Source organism: Amia ocellicauda, chromosome 11 (assembly GCF_036373705.1).
Source record: "Amia ocellicauda isolate fAmiCal2 chromosome 11, fAmiCal2.hap1, whole genome shotgun sequence".
Lineage (NCBI taxonomy): Eukaryota > Metazoa > Chordata > Actinopteri > Amiiformes > Amiidae > Amia > Amia ocellicauda.
Window position 1 is genome coordinate 5,366,088 of NC_089860.1, and position 19,600 is coordinate 5,385,687.

General features: G+C 39.2%; 1 protein-coding gene across 3 annotated transcripts in view; it reads left to right on the forward strand.

Annotated features, from left to right (window-relative positions):
• nsd1b (nuclear receptor binding SET domain protein 1b) overlaps window positions 1–19,600 on the forward strand; it is an 82,955-nt gene that overhangs the window by 23,336 nt on the left and 40,019 nt on the right. For 2 of the 3 annotated variants that reach the window (XM_066716443.1, XM_066716442.1), the window contains exons 9-16: window positions 2,183–2,254; window positions 2,471–2,531; window positions 3,016–3,176; window positions 5,073–5,192; window positions 13,636–13,759; window positions 15,307–15,507; window positions 16,302–16,481; window positions 18,807–18,963. In XM_066716443.1, coding sequence (XP_066572540.1) covers window positions 2,183–2,254; window positions 2,471–2,531; window positions 3,016–3,176; window positions 5,073–5,192; window positions 13,636–13,759; window positions 15,307–15,507; window positions 16,302–16,481; window positions 18,807–18,963 — 1,076 coding nt within the window. The remainder of the gene's footprint in view (window positions 1–2,182; window positions 2,255–2,470; window positions 2,532–3,015; window positions 3,177–5,072; window positions 5,193–13,635; window positions 13,760–15,306; window positions 15,508–16,301; window positions 16,482–18,806; window positions 18,964–19,600) is intronic. The other variant, XM_066716444.1, reaches the window with a different exon arrangement.

Here is a 19,600-nt window from a genome sequence, read left to right on the forward strand (position 1 = left end):
CAGTATCTTACATTTTCAACTCAAAACAAATCAAAACACTGTGAATGCTGCTTGGGGACACTTGTGATCTTATCTCTGCAAGTGCCAAACAGTCTTCACAAGATCGGAAGTGCTTCAATAAAGCTTCAGATAAAGTGAGCCTGTAAGTTTCCATTTGACTTTTCTCTCTTTAAAGGGGTCATGAACTGGCTTTTTTTTGTACTGTTCTCTGAGGTCCACTTATAATGTTATCAAGATTTTTACATCAAAAAACATCATAATTTAGAAGTAATAGGCTATTTTCTGTCGTGTTTTGACACCCCTCATCGGAACACAGTTTGAATAGATGTGGCGGATTGTAGACTCGGAAGTAACCGCCCACTGGTATGATTGGCTAACAGTTTTGCTTATTTAAAAATGTTCAACTCCACCGTCAGTACATGTGTGTAATTGTTTTGAAAACTGCATGTATGTTTGACAGCCTACATCCTTCAGAGATGGACGCTGCTGTGATTTAGGTTAAAAACACGTAAATACTTAGTACATATCAAACGATCTGTAATAACCGACAAAGCAATAGTGACCACGTAATAAAAACATTTACTCACACTTGTGTGGTGCGACATTACTGTCGAATCGAATATAGTCGGCACAGCATCGTCTTTTAGTTTCAATCTTTCTGAAAATCCTGCGTCGAATTGTGCCTTGTTTGTAAACGAATCCGCGGTAAAATGAAGTGAACAGAGGACCAAGTTCTTACTGACGCGGTCTGGAACTTCATTAAAAATACAGTTCATCCACTCTTTCCTAATGTTGGGATCAGAAGGAAGCCAATGCAATGACTGTGTTTTTCGACAACTTGGCAATGCACAGCATCTTGTCTTCGGAGCCATCTTTATCGTTTGGTTTCTGCATAGACCTGCGTTTGTCTCTCGTTATTTACCCACTATATGCGTTATTCAGTGGGCGGGGCTAAGCAGGCAGTAATGTAGAAGCAGGCGTTGATCTTCTGCGGAGGCGGGGTTTAGCCACACTATTATGTAATTAAGTGGCACATTCCAAATCCTGTTGTTTTTGCAGATTGGCTTCAATATGAGCTGTTTTTAGACTAACGAGTTCTGAAAGTTCTGAAACTTACAGGATGTTTTTATATTACAATGACCTCTTTTATATGTCAAAAGATCAAGGGAATTTTTATTTCTCAGTTCATGACCCCTTTAAATCCACAGCTCTAAATACAATACCTCAGTTAACATTCTCTGTGAGTGAAGCTTCTTAATAGTCAGACTTTTTAGTTTTTATATATTTTTGCAGATTTTGAAATGTATTATTTTTATCTCAAGTCATGGGAAATTGCCCTTGCCGTGTAAATGCAGTTTAAGGAGGCATTATCAGAAGCCAATCAGTGAAGGGAATCGTGAGTCTCCTTCACCTGGTCGAGTCAGTGGTGTGCTTCGCCAGTCTTCCTTTTCCCTTTCTCATTTCTCAAGACCTTCATAATAGAACATTTATCTTGTTGTGTTTTTGGTAGTGATAGCTAATTTATTACCCCCATTATCTTAAGTAATACTAGTGACTTTGCTGGGCAAAAAGTGCAGTGTAAATCCATAGCTGGTGAAGTGGCAAAGTGTAGGCTTTGGTGCATATGTAGTCAATGTTTTCAGACACATTTGACATTATTCTTTGTTAGTATTTAATTATATTTTACTACTGTACACCCCCACCTACACATCTTCTCTGAAGTCCTGAAATGCACCCCTATGCCTCCTATGTTATGTATACCTTGTAATGAAGTTTCTTATAACAAAGTGAAATCATGAACCACACCTACTTTATTAGCCTAGGTATTACATATAAGAGAGGTTAGTTCTTTCTTCTACATGTATGTTGTCTCAGATTTGCACCTTTAAACATTTACAAGAACTTTCAGAAATCCTGGGGAATTTGGCATTGAAGACTGGGGAAAAAAAAAAAAAAAAAAAGAGAAAAGCTTGTTGGAAAAAAAAGAAGCAATCTTATCGGTTGATAATAGGGATTTATTAAGGACTCTTTGTTATGATAATACTGTTTTGTGCTACCTGTGCTATAGGACGAGATTGTAAGATGGGAACACAAATGTGGAACTGATTGATTGTCGTTTTATTTTTTGTTTGTATTTGTTTTTTTGTTTTGTTTTTCTTTTCATACTCCGGTGGGCGGTCAGGAGTGTAGGGAACAAGGTAATTTGACAGAGGAGGAGGCAGAGGGCGAGGACAATCAGGAATTGCTGGAAGAGGTGAGGGCAGGAGGCATATACACAGACAATACAATGTAACCCTGAAGAAAGCCTCAGATTTTAATCATCCACACCCTCAAGGTGTAGATGGAATCGGAAGACATGGAAAGGCCATTTGTTTTTGTTTTTTTGTTTTGTTTTTTTGTGCAGGGGTCTTAATGCAGATTAGTAAATGGTCTCCATGTTCAGTTTAAATGCAAAACTTCTGTGTTGTAGATGAAGTCTGTGAAGAAAGAAGTGCCTGAATCCAGTCTATCGTATCACGTTGCCCATTCAGGTGGGTAAGGGTACTTCCATGGCAAACGATCACTCTTTGAAAAATAATTTAATTGCCAGAACTAATTTGCAGATTGTATATATGTCCATGGGCAAATTACCAAATATGTTTTTATGCATGTTTTTTTTTTTTGTCATGTCATGAAATTTTGATAATTTTAGCACTTTATTTCTTATGTGGTATTTATTGCACAGGAAAGTGATGACAATTTTTTATTTATAAAATTGTAAAGAAAAATTAATGATGGGTTCAAGCGGTGTAAACAACTGTAATCTTGGGTTACATCAAAAGTATGGTTTGAAGTTTGTTCATCGCTGTACATTTTTAATGTTCAACATCATGACAATAATGATCACAAAGGATATTGTTTTAGGATTACATTTTATTGGTACTCCTAAAGGGTTTGTCATGTAGAAACTGCTGTGAGGTTGTGGTGGCAGTGTGGAGTAGTGTTGTGAATTGATGGGGTTTGTGTGTGCTGCAGCTTCTTTGCAGCGCTCTGACAAACAGAAGAGCAGGCGACCACAGATATCCTCGCCCTCTACACACAAGAGCCCTGAGCTGGCAGGAGGCTCTGAAGCTGATCCTTTCTCTGCTGTTGAGGGCCACCTTCACACAGACTGTGACACCCCACTGGAGGCAGAGGTCAGCCTGTTTCTCTCTCTCTCTCTCTCCCTCTCCCTTTCCCTCCCTCGGTTTCTCTGTGGACCACATTCATATATGGGTCATTCTCCCAAAACATATACCACTAGTGTTACACGAGTCATGTCATTATCTATTATTCTTGTGTTTTTTTCATTTATTATCTAAAGACATCTGTATGAAAAAAGATAATCTGCGAACTACATTCTGTGGTAGTGGCATGTTTTTGGCATGTTCTGTGTAGATCTGCGCTGCTCCACCAATGGGATCTGTGGAATTGTGCAGCTCTATGCAGAACTGCGGAAATCTGCGCAACACTAACACAACCTGCACAACATAAGGCTCATGGCCACTGAAAACCACCTTAAAACACCTTACATTCACACAAGTCCATCTGAAGTCTCTATAGTAACCTGAACCACAAATGAGACCCCACGGACACAACTGCTCTAAATTTAGCGACTGTCATTTTTCTGCCTTCAGTAGGTTATTTGTAAATGCACTCAGCATCCAAAAATAGTATTTATTCTGCAAGAAAATATGTCCCTTTCATACTTTACAATGTAGGTAGAGGGCCTTTGATCTAAATGTATTTAAGAACATAAGAAAGTTTACAAATGAGAGGAGGCTATTTGACCCATCATGCTGATTTTGGTATCCATTATTAAGTGATCCAAGGATCCTACCCAGTCCATTTTTAAATGTTCCCAAAATTTCAGGTTCAACCATATTGCTGGGGAGTTTGTTCCAGATTGTGACACATCTCTATGTGAAGAAGTGTCTCCTTTTTTAGTGCCTTGAAGCCCAATTTCCATTTGTGTCCCTGGGTGCGTGTGTCCCTGCTGATCTGGAAAAGCTCCTCTGGTTTGATGTGGTCGATGCCCTTCATGATTTTGAAGACTTGAATCAAGTCCCCACGTAGTCTCCTCTGTTCCAGGGTGAAAAGGTTCAGTTCCCTCAGTCTCTCAGTAGGACATTCCCTTCAGACCTGGAATAAGTCTGGTTGCTCTCCTCTGAACTGCCTCTAGAGCAGCGATATCTTTCTTGAAGTGTGGAGCCCAGAACTGTACACAGTATTCCATATGAGGTCAAATTAGTGCATTGTACAGTTTGAACATTACTGCACTTGATTTAAATGCTACACTTCTGACAATATACCCTAACATTGTTTGCCTTTGTAGTTGCTTCCCCACATTGTTTGGATGGAGAAAGTGAGGAGTCCACATAGACTCCTAGGTCTTTCTCACGTGTTACTTCTTCTAGTTCTATTCCTCACATGGTGTAATTATAGTGGACATTTTTGTTACCTGCATGTAATACCTTGCACTTGTCCACATTGAATTTCATCTGCCAGGTGTCGGCCTACAACTGAATATTATCAGTCCCTTTGAATAACCTGTGCTGCTGAGATTGCATCTGCTGAGCCACCTATTTTAGTATCGTCTGCAAATTTGACAAGTTTAGTAAAATAGGTGGGATTTGGTGGAATATTTTCATTTTTCCCATTTCCAAAAATCAGTCCGCTCCATGTTAAGTATGGACTGTTAGAATTGAAAAAGTTTTTCTATAAAATAGAACAAAATGTGACATTCTTGTAATGTCATATCTAATCACTAATGCTTTCATCTAATCTAATTCCTAATGCTACAAATCGGTTTTATGTTTGTATAATGCTATAAATATTTCCTTTGTGCACAGTTTTTGTTTGATATTTTTCCCCCTTTTTGAAAGAGTGCAGTGAACTGTTGCGAACATCAAGTCACATTTCACGTTTTCTTCCTCCTTTCTTGAGTTGGACAAAGTAACCTAACACATTGAAATCCATGTCCAAGTTAAGGGAAAAGCAGCTACATTAAATATTGTTACTTGCCAGTAAGTTATTCAATACTGTGTCCTCAGAGCTCTGCCTCCAGCCAAGAAGACAGCCTGCTGGCAGTGAAGGAGGAGTGCCTTTCCTTCAGTAAAAAGCTGCCAGGAGAGAAGGGAGGAGCAGCCTCAATGAAGGAGAATGTCTGCCAGGTGAGACAGTGAGAGTTGTAGGGCCAGATATTCGTAGGGTTTGCGCCGTTCTGTTCTGCGCCTTTCACTATTTAATTGTATGCAAGGTGCAAAATGGAGGGAGTGGCTGAAATTATGCATGATTCCTGTTATAATCGTAGCTGTGCACCATGCAAAAACCAGGTTTCACAACACTAAATCAGGGGACAGCTCCAGGATAGTGTCATTACAGTACACAGTCAACAATGGGGCGGTCTGTTTTTATATTAAGTTGTATGTGTGCTGCACCAGAACAAGTTTCTAACAGTATTGTTTTGACTGAATGGCAATACATACATACATAAGAAACGTAGTTAGTAGCATGCAGCATATCCATGGACATTTGGACAGCAACCCCGACATAGGCGAAGATATGCTGAAGGGTGTACAAGATGTACAATGACATTTTGCATCCCCTGGAATCCTGCACCCCTGACTGATTGCGCATGTGCAGTTGAAGGAGAATTGCAGGTTCATTGACTTTTCGCCCAACTGTGCATGCTTTATTACATAAAAAAAGCTATGAATTAAAATCTGTTTTAAATTGAAGACTTATCATTGTAGATCAAAAGCCAAAGTCAGTCATATATAATGAAGATAATGATTAAAAAAAATCTGCACACTTGCCATTATTAACAAGATTGATTAAAAAAATTAGCAGAGCCAATCCAGGCTTGAAATATGGAAGATTGATAATATCATACCGTCACTCTCCTGGTAGCCAAGACCCTGCCTGGAGTCGAGCGTTAACAGACTTGGCTGAATGTATATTCGTTACACGTGAAATAAAGCATCTCAGTGTTTATGCATTATGAAACATTTAATCACTTGCAGTAAATGTGGCAACTAATTAAAAAATAGGAAGGGGGGTCAATGAGGACCAATAATTAATTATTTTATTATGTATTTCTTGGCAGGGCAACTTATTAAACGTAAGAGCATTACGAAAGTGCAATAAAAGAGAATATATAATGTGTACATATGAGTGGACCAGTATGTGAGCAGCACCTTAGGGACAGTCACAGCAATGCAGAGAGTGGATTTCATGTACAGTCCTCCCCTGAAGTTATGTCCTAATTGGTTCTGAGACCAGCGACATAAGTCAGTACCACTTAAGTCGAGATACATGTTGAAGCAGTAGTGTCTCTAGTCGAAACCATGGTGACAATTCCAGTAATCCGCAAACTTATATTAACTGTAAACAAATTATTAGAGAGCTAGGAGATTATTTAGTTACAAGCACATCAACAAGAGATGACACAATTTATTGTCTCAACATATTACTCATTCTCAACACAGTAACTGCTTTGTCTCTCCTTCAAAACAACAACACTGCGCTAGATCCTAGGAGACCGAATATACTGTAATTACACGTATACACTGAGCATTAGAATACTGAACATACCGTAATTACTTGTGTAAAAGGACTAATACAAATACTGAATTTAACTGCGTCAACTGCAGAATTAAGCTCTGGGGCTTATTATTGATTAATGCCAAAAATGCCTGGCCCGTATGTTGCCTTCTTGCAGCCATGCATGGTGTAGCAAGGTTAGCTAAAACTAAAAGTGACCTATTATTTTAGGTATTATTTATTGATTGTGCTGCTGTTCACTAGGGCTGGGCGGTATACCGTAAAAAAAAAAAAAAAACGATATACCGGTACCCATTTATGGAGCGGTTTGGACTTTTACTATACCTTCATATCGGTATTTTAAAGTTTTCTATGCTAAACTTAATAATTACCTAATTACCATGTCATTCAGTCACAGCCAAATATCTAAAATAAATTCCATGTGTATTGCGTGTTCACATAAACAAACGTGATAAATGCGGGTGAAACTTCACCGCTAAGAAGACCCCAGTTAATCTGTCCCGAAGAAAGGCGCGTTGTTGATATGGACATGATTTGGTTTCAAGACAACTGACACAGAACAGCGAAACGTAATTCAATGTCCTATTATTTTTGCTTTACGAACAGTATAAAATTGCCATTAATAAATACTGTCATACCGTCAAAAATGTGAAAATTACCGTGATATTGAATTTTGGCCATATCACCCAGCCCTACTGTTCACTTTATTTTTTCATAAAATCTTGTATTTTTGTATTGAGAGCTAAAGTAAACGGCAATGAGCTACATATACTTATGGTTTCAGGTTGCTACAGAGGCTCTGTTTATTAATTTACTTGCACTATATATTGAAAATAAGCCTATCACGATACCAGGACACCAGGTTAATGTAAAAAGTAATAAAGGAGTTGTTATCCGAAGTATATGTATAATGTATTGTTTTCTGGTTGACAGGTTTTAATTGACTTAAGATTACGTTGCTGATGTGGTACGGAATACAAGTAATGGCGTTACGTAGTCATGATACAGAATTTTGATAACTGTATTTCCGTTACAGACGGGTATTCCAATTACTAATACTTTACATGAAAGTGTATAAGTGTAAGGGAATCTGAAGGGGCCCACGTGTGGTAATTTGGCAACATTGTTTTTATTTACGGTCTCTAGCCAAAGAGCTGGTTATTCAGCACCATTCTACAACAGGCAGGCGTAATGGAAGCTGCTAGTCAGCATCGCAGCTAGTAACACACAGTTCTACAATGTTAAGGCCGTTGTGGTAACATTGTGTGTTAGCAGGGTTAGCAGGTTTAACTTGTGGAGTACAGGCAATTGTTAACTTGCAAAGAAAGAAAATGGAACAAATATTAAAGTGCAATAAAAGATTCCAAAGACTCAACTTCCAATCTAAAAAGCATCTGGAGGTAAGATTTTATTTTTTAAATGTGTGCAGTCGTAATACAATAATGCTTGACACGCGAGTAGAAAATATGCATGTTAATTAAAATTAACAAGTTTAGAACACCTCCATTTTTCTAGTTTTTAATTAAATGTATGCAGTTTAATGTCTCAGTGTAATTAAAGCATAGAACAAATAAACAATTGGAGATAAAAAATAAATAATGGAATCGTTTTGTTTAACAAAATGTAACCCCTTAAAGGGCACCAAATCTGTGTGCTTCTCTTTAATCCCATGTGTACTCTTCAGTGTTGTGTTGTTTGCCAAGTGAGACTCTCCACTTTCTATCGATAATTTAGTTTTTTATACCCCCCACCCCCTTCCGCAATCTGAATGCCCCGTTTCCACTGGTGGATGCGTCCGGCCCGGACCCTTAAACAGGTGTTTTCACTGGCTTAAGCATCTAGATGCGTCCAGGTTTTATGGACGGTTATCTATCTGGTGCCAGAAGTGACTATAAGACAATCAGTATGAAGGTGAACATGATTTAATTTAAATGAATGAATAAATAAATACAGCAGTGTTTCCCTCTAAGACATTAAGGTCTGGTTTAATAAATGTGCCCATAAGTGTCATGACTGAAACATGCACACTTTAGTTAAATTATAAACTGCTATATTGTAGCTGCTGTTACTGTAGGATTTTGTTTCAACTGTAACTTGCCCTGGTTAAGGACATCTGCTAAGTAAACTAAAATAAAAATGGCAAAAAGTGTTGTTTGCAGTTACAAATCTGTAGTAAGAGTAATAAGGGAGTCAAGTTGTGCCATTTAAAATACATATCTACTAGCACATATCTTGATGATGGTTACAATAATAATAATAAATAGCAAAAAAAATTTTTTTATTGTTGCACATGGAAACATTTTTTTTATGGTAACGTAATGCTTGTCTGAATATAATGTTGTCTATACACATTCAGCTCTTCTTAATCTCTTAACAAAAATGTGTATTTATTATGCTGTCTCCAATCATGTAAAGCATAGAGAATAAAATAGCCACAAAAGTCCTTTCCACATCAGGCTCTATCACTCATAGTGTTGTTTTCTGGCTTTGTTTTTAAAACAAAACGCAAACCAAACCCACAATCGCTCTGCTCCTCCCACAACAGGGGACAGACTTGCTACAATGTCCGAGGACAGACGCGTATGGCACGGCATGGCATGGACGCTTAAGCCAGTGGAACCGAGGCATTGGTAGATTTGGTAGAAGCAACACACACCCGTACAGAGCTCAAAATGTCAAGATGGAAAACTTTACAGTTTACTCAACGATTTTACATAATTGGATCTGAACTTCTGTGTTTTGATAGAACATCAAATAATATATAATGGATTAATCGGTAGGTTGTTCTGAACAAAACAAACCTACTTGCAAAGAAATCCTTTCGAAGCTCTGAATGATGGCGAGCGACACGGAAACTGTACATCAGATGTAAGCGGTAAACTGAGAATGAAACGCGCTGGTAGCCAAGAGAATAAGCTTTCAAATGATGTGCGCATTGCAGGAATACAGTGTAATTATACACAGGAGCTGCACGTAACACGTAAATTATTTTTCAGTTTTTCCTAATGAGTCTTTGGTAACCTAAACTTTTTTTTTTAACCTCTGGCAGTTTACCGCTTACATTTGTACCATTTCAGGTTATTCACTGGAGTTGAACTACTTAAATTTCAATAAAAACTTGAAAAATGGGGGTGTTCTAAAACTTTTGACCGGTAGTGTATATGGTTGCCTAACTTGCAAGCCAACACATTCAGTGTATGAGGTTCATGCACTGCACATTGGTGGATTAAATTAATAAATAAATCTGCTAAAGGCAAACTTGCACAATGCATCGGATACATTTATGAACAGTTATCTTGTAGTGGGTGGTCATCCAACACCCCCCCCACCCCCCACGCAAGCATGCACGCACGCACGCACACATACACGCGCACACACACGCACACAACCTGACATATTACAAGGTGTACTGTAAAGAGTAGTTATGAAAGGATATGCAATTTAGACAATGGTACAAGTTGTAAATATATATATATATATATATATTTAACATGCGTGTTTACACATTGAACACTGGTTTCTGCATTACATCTTTTGTCAGTGTGGCCACAGTCCACACATTCTTTGGAGAGAATATGACGTGCGCAGCTGTGCTGTATTGTAGGGGCTACTGTCAGGATCCAGTACTACTGAGCAAAAAGTTATTGCCTCTTACAGTAGATGGCATTGAGTGATATTAAAATGATGTATTTTGTAGTGACGTACACATCACTGTTCAGTTTCAAGCGGTGATGATAAAAACTGCAACAGGTGTTTATATCACAACACCGTGTCCAGTGCTTGGATTACATCAACACTTTGACTCGCACTAGAAAATTACACAATTGTAAACAGTGCAGCTTATTTTTTCGTTGCTAGTTTCTTCAAATAATACATGTCTAATAATACACCATTGATCCACCCGCTAATAGATTAAGGGTGTCTGCCAATAATATTCATAATTATAATAATAACAACTACACAGCTGTCATCAATGGTGGCTTCGGTTTTTATTTCATATTTTTTTTCTTTTACTCATTGTGATGGACTGAATTCCCTCGCTGCCTCTCGCAGGACCATCTCTGTTCCGCCTCTGGTTTCTCTCCAATTTCACTGTGATTGGCTGGTGGTGCCTCTCACGCTGCCGGCCCATCTTGGAAGCCACACCAGCAAAACACGTCTCCTCCTTGTTCGCAGCTCCTCATATTTTAGATTTTAATTCAGCGAGAAGCTGAACTGCAAGATTCCCTCCTGCGACATTTCTGCAATTTTGTGTGTTCGCAGCTTGTGAACATTTTTGATTTTATCCTGTCCTTAATATAATACCAAAATAACAACTTACAACGTAGTCTAAAATAGCAAACCAATCACACAGACTGAATTAACTAGTCCTAAGTGGCATGGCATGTCGTGGTGTGCTCTTTAGGGTGCGTTTAGGGAAACAAGATAGCGTGAAGTTTGAATATCGGGCCTGTAGTCTGGTGAGCAGTGGGGCCAGGCCTTGGTCCTGGAGAGTAGCAGGAGCTTCTGATCAGAGAGTACGTTTTTTTTTTTATTTTATTTTTTTATTATTATTTTTTTTAGCCCAGTTGTTTTTTGGCCTGTTTGGTCAATTTTTTCATCTCGGACGCTGGGGGTCGCTGTTGTTCTTACAGAGAATTTTCAGTTAATTATTAATTTGACCACGCTGTCAGGGAATGCTGGTCTACCAGGGCAGCGGTGTCTCCTGGTTTCTGTTCTACCTCTGCTTTCAAGTAGTTAATTGGACCATTTATTGGCTCAACTGCACCAACAAGGCATTGTTTCTAGGGCATGTATGGACCTACTAGAGCTGCAGGGCTGTGGCCCTTCAAGACTAATTTGACTGGACTCACTTAACCCCTCTCCTAGGTCTAATGTGATTACAAAGAAGATATAAAGCCAATTGGATTTTAATGATGTGCACCTGGAGTTCTAAAACGAGTGTGTATGGCTCCCTGAAAACAGTGTAGATCACCTCTAATATTAGATGATGATGATGATGGCAGTTGATCCCATTGGTACTCTACTTATTTAATTTACTAGAGTAGTTAAGGCGAGCAAGCATCAGCTCCACTGACAGATGGACTGTTTTCAAAAAGAAGGTCTAAGAGTTCAAGGAAATTGATATTTGTGATTTAGAAAGAGCAGGGGTGGACAAATCACTACTAGCCTATGTGTGGTAGTCCATTGGGCTACCATAAGGTAAACTATGGTAGCCCGCCACAGATTGGTAGCCCACATTTTTCATTTCCATTTTAACGCTCCATTAAATAAATTGTAGACCAATCTAATTTCAAGGTGGTAAAAGGTTCAGCATAGAAATGCACAAACACTCCCATGTACATAACATAATTTATATACATGTTTTTCTTGTTTTGTTTAACCATTTAAATGTGGAATGTTTATATAAACTTGACAACATACCCCTGACAGAAAAGTTATAAATCAAGTGAAAGTAATGTTATGCCTAGATAGGCCTGTATACTGATTGGTCTGTCCTACATACATTTTGTAAAACTAAAATACACTGTTTTTTCAAAACAAATTATATTGTTTTGTAAGTTTAATTGTAAAATAAAACAAGTGCTTTAAATCTTTATTTTCAATTAGGCATAGGTCCATGCCGGGTTTCTACCATAAAATTGCTTGGCTTGTCGGTCAGTGTAAGATTTGTTGTGAACAAGAGCTGGGAGGCAGGGGTGGGGTGGCAAGACCAAGGGTGCTTATGTTTTTTTTGTTTGTTTTGTTTTTTAACTTTCTTCCGATGTTCACACATTTGTTTTACCAAGTGGGCCTGAATATGGAAGTTCTGGGTCCATGTACATTCAAAAAGTAGCCAACGTCATTTCAGCAATTATGACCCAACACCAAACACATTTGTGAATGTTAGAACAGTAGACCTAGTAGTAGCCCATCAAATAATTATGTTTGGCATAGTTTTATTACTGATGCATTGGACTCATGTCGGTGTTTATAAGTTAAAGACTCTCATCAGGAAAGAGAAATTCTCTCCTTCTCAATATCAGCACTCATCCCTACATAGACACTTGTAGTTACAGTTAATAAATCATCACGTTACTGCAAACTTTCCCTTCCCCCCCGCACAATACAAAGACTGCGAGTGATCTCCAGAAAATCAGATACAGTGGCAGAGGTTACCTGTGTTTTGACATTATTCGAGACAATATGCTCGAGTCAAAGCAGGAACATCACCAAAAGTGTTGTTTACATGCGCGAGAATGCTCGAGACACTACACATACCACACGTACTACATACAAACATGTCAACATTACTGAAATCTTGGTATGTAGTACGTGTAGTATGCAACTTCAAATACAGCCACTGACATAATTTAATCCATAGCTGCCATATGACAGCTTGTTCAAATAAAACAGGGTACAGCTGTTTTTCACGTCACTGATGGCACTAGCACGCTATGAATATAAATGTTTTATAAAGTTAGGATTACAACATGATGTACCCTACTGAACAGTGCACAGCAGACCCACAACAATATAGAGAGCATAATGATTATAGGGGAGAAAAAAATAAATGTTTTAAATTTAAAAAAAAAGATTAACCCAAAAAAAACCTAAACCTAAAATCTGAAACAACCTGCTGGAAGATGGTTACAATTCTGTATGAATAAGTAATCTGCAGTTGTAATCTAAATTGATGTATCTTAAGGAGGAGTTGTTGGCTTTAGCAAATAATTAAGATGGTAAGATCAATTAACATTAGAAAGTCTCTGGTTTCCCATGTATCTGTGGCCAGTTACATTAAACATCCTCAGTTATTCTGTACTTCCCCTTAGTCAAGTGCTCCTTGATTATAAGGGTGTCACACAGACCACACTGAAAACCATATACTTAAGGTGTAATGTTGCTGTATTTAATAGTAATTGAATATTCAACAATACTGTGTTTTAATATAGTATTCACTGGCTTTGGAATTTCTCAGGGTGTGAGGGAGGGAGGGTTGTGGAATACCATGCTCAATATAACTGCAATCCAGACAGGTTTTGACAGCAGTTATTTTGCCCTCCTCAGGTGTGTGAGAAGACAGGTGAGCTACTGCTGTGTGAAGGCCAGTGCTGCGGCGCCTTCCACCTGCAGTGCATCGGCCTGACTGAGATGCCCAAGGGGAGGTTCGTGTGCCAGGAATGCACCAGCGGTCAGTCTGCCTTGCTCTTCACCGACTCATCTATACACACGCCATCCACTCACTGATCTTGCTGCACTGCAGCACATATAAATGGGCACCATTAATAATTCTATATACAGTGTCTTGCAAAATTGTTAGAGGGTTGAACAGTTTTCACATTGTGTTGCTTTAAAGTTTACTGTCATGACACTTTGAAGTAGGAATGAATGTGTAATCTACAGAACCTACTCCACACATTCAAATCAAAAACAAAAATAATAGATTATTAATTTGAAATAAAAATTGAAAAGTCATGTTTGCAACAGTATTCAAATCCTGTGGTGTGACAAACCTAAATTAATTCAGTTTCACAAAATGACGTTAACGATCCACACAATTAGTTGAATAGCCCTGTGATTTCTCTGTGAGGTTCCTTGGTCAGGTATTGAATTCCAAGCAAAGTCTCAACCATGAAAACCGAGGAGCATTCAAAGCAAGTCAGGGATGTCTACTCAATCATCAAGAAATGGAAGGTGCATTGTAGTGTGTATCGGTCAACAGTATCCAGAACACTTCACAAAACTAGCCTGTATGGCAGGGTGGCAAACCCTACATGGAGTTCGCAACAAAACCTCTGAGTGATCCTGCAAAAATGACAAGATAATCTTGGAATATTTTAGTCTAAAGGCCAAGTTGGTGCAGACCCAACACGGCACATCTCCCAGTTAACATTATCCCTACAGTAAAATCTGGTGGTGGCAGCATCATGTTATGAGAATACTTCTCCCCAGCAGGGAGTGGGAATCTTGGTAGGATTGAAGGAAAAATTGATGGAACAAAGTACAGGCATATACCTGTTTCAGTTTGATAAAGGCTTAAAATGGGGGCAAAATTCACCTTTCAGTGGGACAATGATCAGAAGCTACACTGGAGTGGCTGAAGAATAAGAAATTGAATGTCCTTGAGTGGCCCAGTCAAAGTCCTGATTTGAATCTGTGGAAAGACTTGAAAAAAAGCTGTCTTTCAGCAATCCCAGGCAACTTCAAAGAACTGGAGCAAATCTGCCATGAATGAATGTGCACAAATTGCACCAAGTCAGTGTGCAAAGTTGGTAGACTCACCCAAAAAGACTTGCAGCTGTAATTGCTGCCATAGGTGCTTCCACCAAATATTGATTTGAGGGGTCTGAATACAATTGTTTTGTTTTTGCTGACATTTAGACATTTGTTTTTGCTTAAATTAGATTTCTCAAGGAATAGACGATTATTTTATCTTCTACATTTCTTCTACATGCTTAACTTTATATTTATTATTTTTTAAATTCATTTCCTTATTATAATTTCCAAAGTTCAAAGACAATCTGCCATCAGATTTGTATTTTACCATAGATTATGTTCCAAATGCATCCTGTGTTAGTGATCATCAGATATTGGCAAAAACATTTTTTTAAATTATTCTTTTAATCACTGCATACATATTAATGTGGCTAAGCAAGTCCATTTAAGAGTTATAGGCACTATGCAAAATTGTTTTCTTTCATTCTGCAAATGAGCTTTGTTTTGGCGTGTGTATTGCAGGCATGCACACGTGCTTCGTGTGCAAGAAGCCAGACTTGGATGTGAAGCGCTGCATGATTCCTGTGTGTGGCAAGTTCTACCACGCCGAGTGCATCGCCAAACACGCTCCCACCATTCCCCAGAACCGCGGCTTCCGCTGCTCTCTGCACGTCTGCCTGTCCTGCTATATTACCAACCCCGCCAACCCCTCTGTCTCCAAAGGTTAGTTTACTGCCCTGACTTAATGGTTATGTTTCTTTTATTATTATTATTATTATTATTGTTATTATTATTATTATTATTATTATTATTATTATTATTATTAATAATAATAATAATAATAATAATAATAATAATAATAATAATATTAGCAGATGCTCTTACCCAGTCTTCACAAGAAACTGAGAATTACAAAGTGCAGTAAATCGGTACAAAATACATTTATACATACAGCGTACTTTCTTGTTCAAATGAATTAACAAGTGCAGACATGATACAGTTAAGTCCCAGGTATGTGCTGAAGAGTTGGGGCAGGCATAGGAGAAGTTACAGTAAAATTATATTCTTATTTAAATAATCGGGAGCATAATTAAGTGTTTATTAATAGTATTGTAATTGGTAATCTCCACTTATTCTCCCCTTTTTACATCCAGTTCAGCATTGGAGGTTACTGTAGTGGAATCAGCCTCAAACTCAAGCGGGAAGTGCTAATATTCTGAAATTGCCGGCACCTGAACAGCCACAGTAACTCGTGTATGAATTCTGGTCGTACAGTTGTAATAGTGTGATATTGCTAGTGCAAAATCATACCATTGGAACCAACTTTGTTCTCTGACTATAGTGCGCAACTTCGCTGTCTGGGTAGATTTTATGTATTTGTGTATTTTGAGGTGACACCCTGTTGTTTGTGCTGTTATATTGTAATAGTGGCAAACTGGATTGTACTAGTTCACCAAAGTTTCCACGTGTTTCTCAACCCTCTCTCTTCCCCTCCCGCCCTCCCTGTGGTTCCTTAGGCCGGCTGACCCGCTGTGTGCGCTGCCCTGTGGCCTATCATGCCAATGACTTCTGCATGGCTGCTGGGAGTGTTATCTTGGCCAACAACAGTTTCTTGTGTCCCAACCACTTCTCTCCCCGCAAGGGCTGTCGCAACCATGAGCATGTCAACGTGAGCTGGTGCTTTGTGTGCTCTGAAGGTGAGCTCATTTCCCCTTTACTCAAAGCATTTTCAGTTTTTGGCAGCTCAATAATATTCACACCTTTCACTTGAAACAATGCTATTCTCTGATTGCCTGTCTGTTTGAATTTTCAGTAAATTAAAGGGAAAAGTGGGATCTGCCTGTTGAAATTGCCACTATGATTAACTAGCCTTACACATACAGAGAGTATAGCCTGTATTACTAAAGTGAATATTCTTGGCATAGAGATAATTATGAAAATATATTTACAGTGGGGGAAAAAAGTATTTGATCCCCTGCTGATTTTGTACGTTTGCCCACTGACAAAGAAATGATCAGTCTATAATTTTAATGGTAGGTGTATTTTAACAGTGAGAGACAGAATAACAACAAAAAAATCCAGAAAAATGCATTTCAAAAAAGTTATAAATTGATTTGCATGTTAATGAGGGAAATAAGTATTTGACCCCTTCGACTTAGTACTTGGTGGCAAAACCCTTGTTGGCAATCACAGAGGTCAGACGTTTCTTGTAGTTGGCCACCAGGTTTGCACACATCTCAGGAGGGATTTTGTCCCATTCCTCTTCGCAGATCCTCTCCAAGTCATTAAGGTTTCAAGGCTGACGTTTGGCAACTTTAACCTTCAGCTCCCTCCACAGATTTTCTATGGGATTAAGGTCTGGAGACTGGCTAGGCCACTCCAGGACCTTAATGTGCTTCTTCTTGAGCCACTCCTTTGTTGCCTTGGCTGTGTGTTTTGGGTCATTGTCATGCTGGAATACCCATCCACGACCCATTTTCAATGCCCTGGCTGAGGGAAGGAGGTTCTCACCCAAGATTTGACAGTACGTGGCCCCGTCCATCGTCCCTTTGATGCGGTGCAGTTGTCCTGTCCCCTTAGCAGAAAAACACCCCCAAAGCATAATGTTTCCACCTCCATGTTTGACGGTGGGGATGGTGTTCTTGGGGTCATTCCTCCTCCTCCAAACACGGCGAGTTGAGTTGATGCCAAAGAGCTCGATTTTGGTCATCTGACCACAACACTTTCACCCAGTTCTCCTCTGAATCATTCAGATGTTCATTGGCAAACTTCAGACGGGCCTGTACATGTGCTTTCTTGAGCAGGGGGGCCTTGCGGGCACTGCAGGATTTCAGTCCTTCACGGCGTACTGTGTTACCAATTGTTTTCTTGGTGACTATGGTCCCAGCTGCCTTGAGATCATTAACAAGATCCTCCCGTGTAGTTCTGGGCTGATTCCTCACCGTTCTCATGATCATTGAAACTCCACGAGGTGAGATCTTGCATGGAGCCCCAGACCGAGGGAGACTGACAGTTATTTTGTGTTTCTTCCATTTGCGAATAATCGCACCAACTGTTGTCACCTTCTCACCAAGCTGCTTGGTGATGGTCTTGTAGCTCATTCCAGCCTTGTGTAGGTCTACAATCTTGTCCCTGACAACCTTGGACAGCTCTTTGGTCTTGGCCATGGTGGAGAGTTTGGAATCTGATTGATTGATTGCTTCTGTGGACTGGTGTCTTTTATACAGGTAACGAGCTGAGATTAGGTGCTCCTAATCTCAGCTCGTTACCTGTATAAAAGACACCTGGGAGCCAGGAATCTTGCTGATTGATAGGGGATCAAATACTTATTTCCCTCATTAACATGCAAATCAATTTATAACTTTTTTGAAATGCGTTTTTCTGGATTTTTTTGCTGTTATTCTGTCTCTCACTGTTAAAATACACCTACCATTAAAATTATAGACTGATCATTTCTTTGTCAGTGGGCAAACGTACAAAATCAGCAGGGGATCAAATACTTTTTTCCCTCACTGTATATGGGCAGGGTTTCCCTTAGAAATGTGCATAGGCAAGGTGGTATGACACTGAATTGTTTTTAAGCACTACGGGAAACACTATGGGTGCAGACGTGTTGTATGAAAACCTGACTTTTTAACATTTGGATTTTTTTTTTTTTAATATATATATATAGCACCCTTTGCATAGTAGCCAGAGTACTTCCCGCATTAAAACAAACAATGAAAAAGATCAATGTAATAATACAAAGTAACCATTCTGTATGGAGGAGACGAAAACAAAAACTCCTAATGATTGCCTCCCCTACAGGCAGTAGACCAGCAGCAGATGGTAGTATGAAGATCAGAGTCCATTATTATTTTGTGTGAAGAAAATGGTGGATTTGGATGGGTTTCTCTGTGACGTTTCAGCTGAGGCTCTTCTTTCTCTCTCCCTGCCTACTTTATTATTGTATTATTATTTATTGCTTAGCAGATGCCCTTATCCAGGTCGACTTATAAAATACTTTCTCTCCCTCCCTGCAGGGGGCAGTCTTCTGTGCTGTGAGTCCTGCCCTGCTGCATTCCACCGAGAATGTCTGAACATCGACATGCCCGAGGGCAGCTGGTTCTGCAATGATTGTCGTGCTGGAAAGAAACCCCACTACAAGGAGGTGGTGTGGGTCAAAGTGGGCAGATACAGGTCAGCAAATCAATGAATGTGGGGGAAATGGGATATAACCTTACTTGTCCCACAGGTAAAACTTTTTGTCCATGACGCAAATCTTGTTGTGCCAGGTGTCGGGTGTTAGGAATTGCACACCCCTGAATTGCAATATGTGCCATGCCATTTATGGTCTATCCAGATGTCCCAAGGAAGGGAGGGTGGGTGATGATTGGCAAGGGTGGCATAAGCAGAGGTTAGCTGGGGAATCATTTGGCATTGGTTTGTGATGTCTTTGGTGAACTGGATTGCTCACCAGTGCAATAAGAAATGGTTGCTTGACAGTCTACATGTTGGGGAGTGCTTGGGTTGAGTTCATCTTTCTTAGGCCAGTGCAATGTGATGGTGCTGCAGAGGTCAGTCTGGGTATATAGTGGTTTCAAAGAGGCAGGGATTAAAGTTGAGGGGGAAATAACACATTGTACAGTTTTCTTTTGTTCAGCATCAGTTCTGTCTAGAGCATGGGGGCACCTCTCTTACAAATGTATCGCCTTCCTATTTCTTAACTATTGTATTATAATACTTATTAGCTTAAAGGTCAATTGAGCAGTACTTCAGGAACACAATATTTATCAACAAAAGTAAACAAATACATGTTGTCTCCATTGTGCTCTCT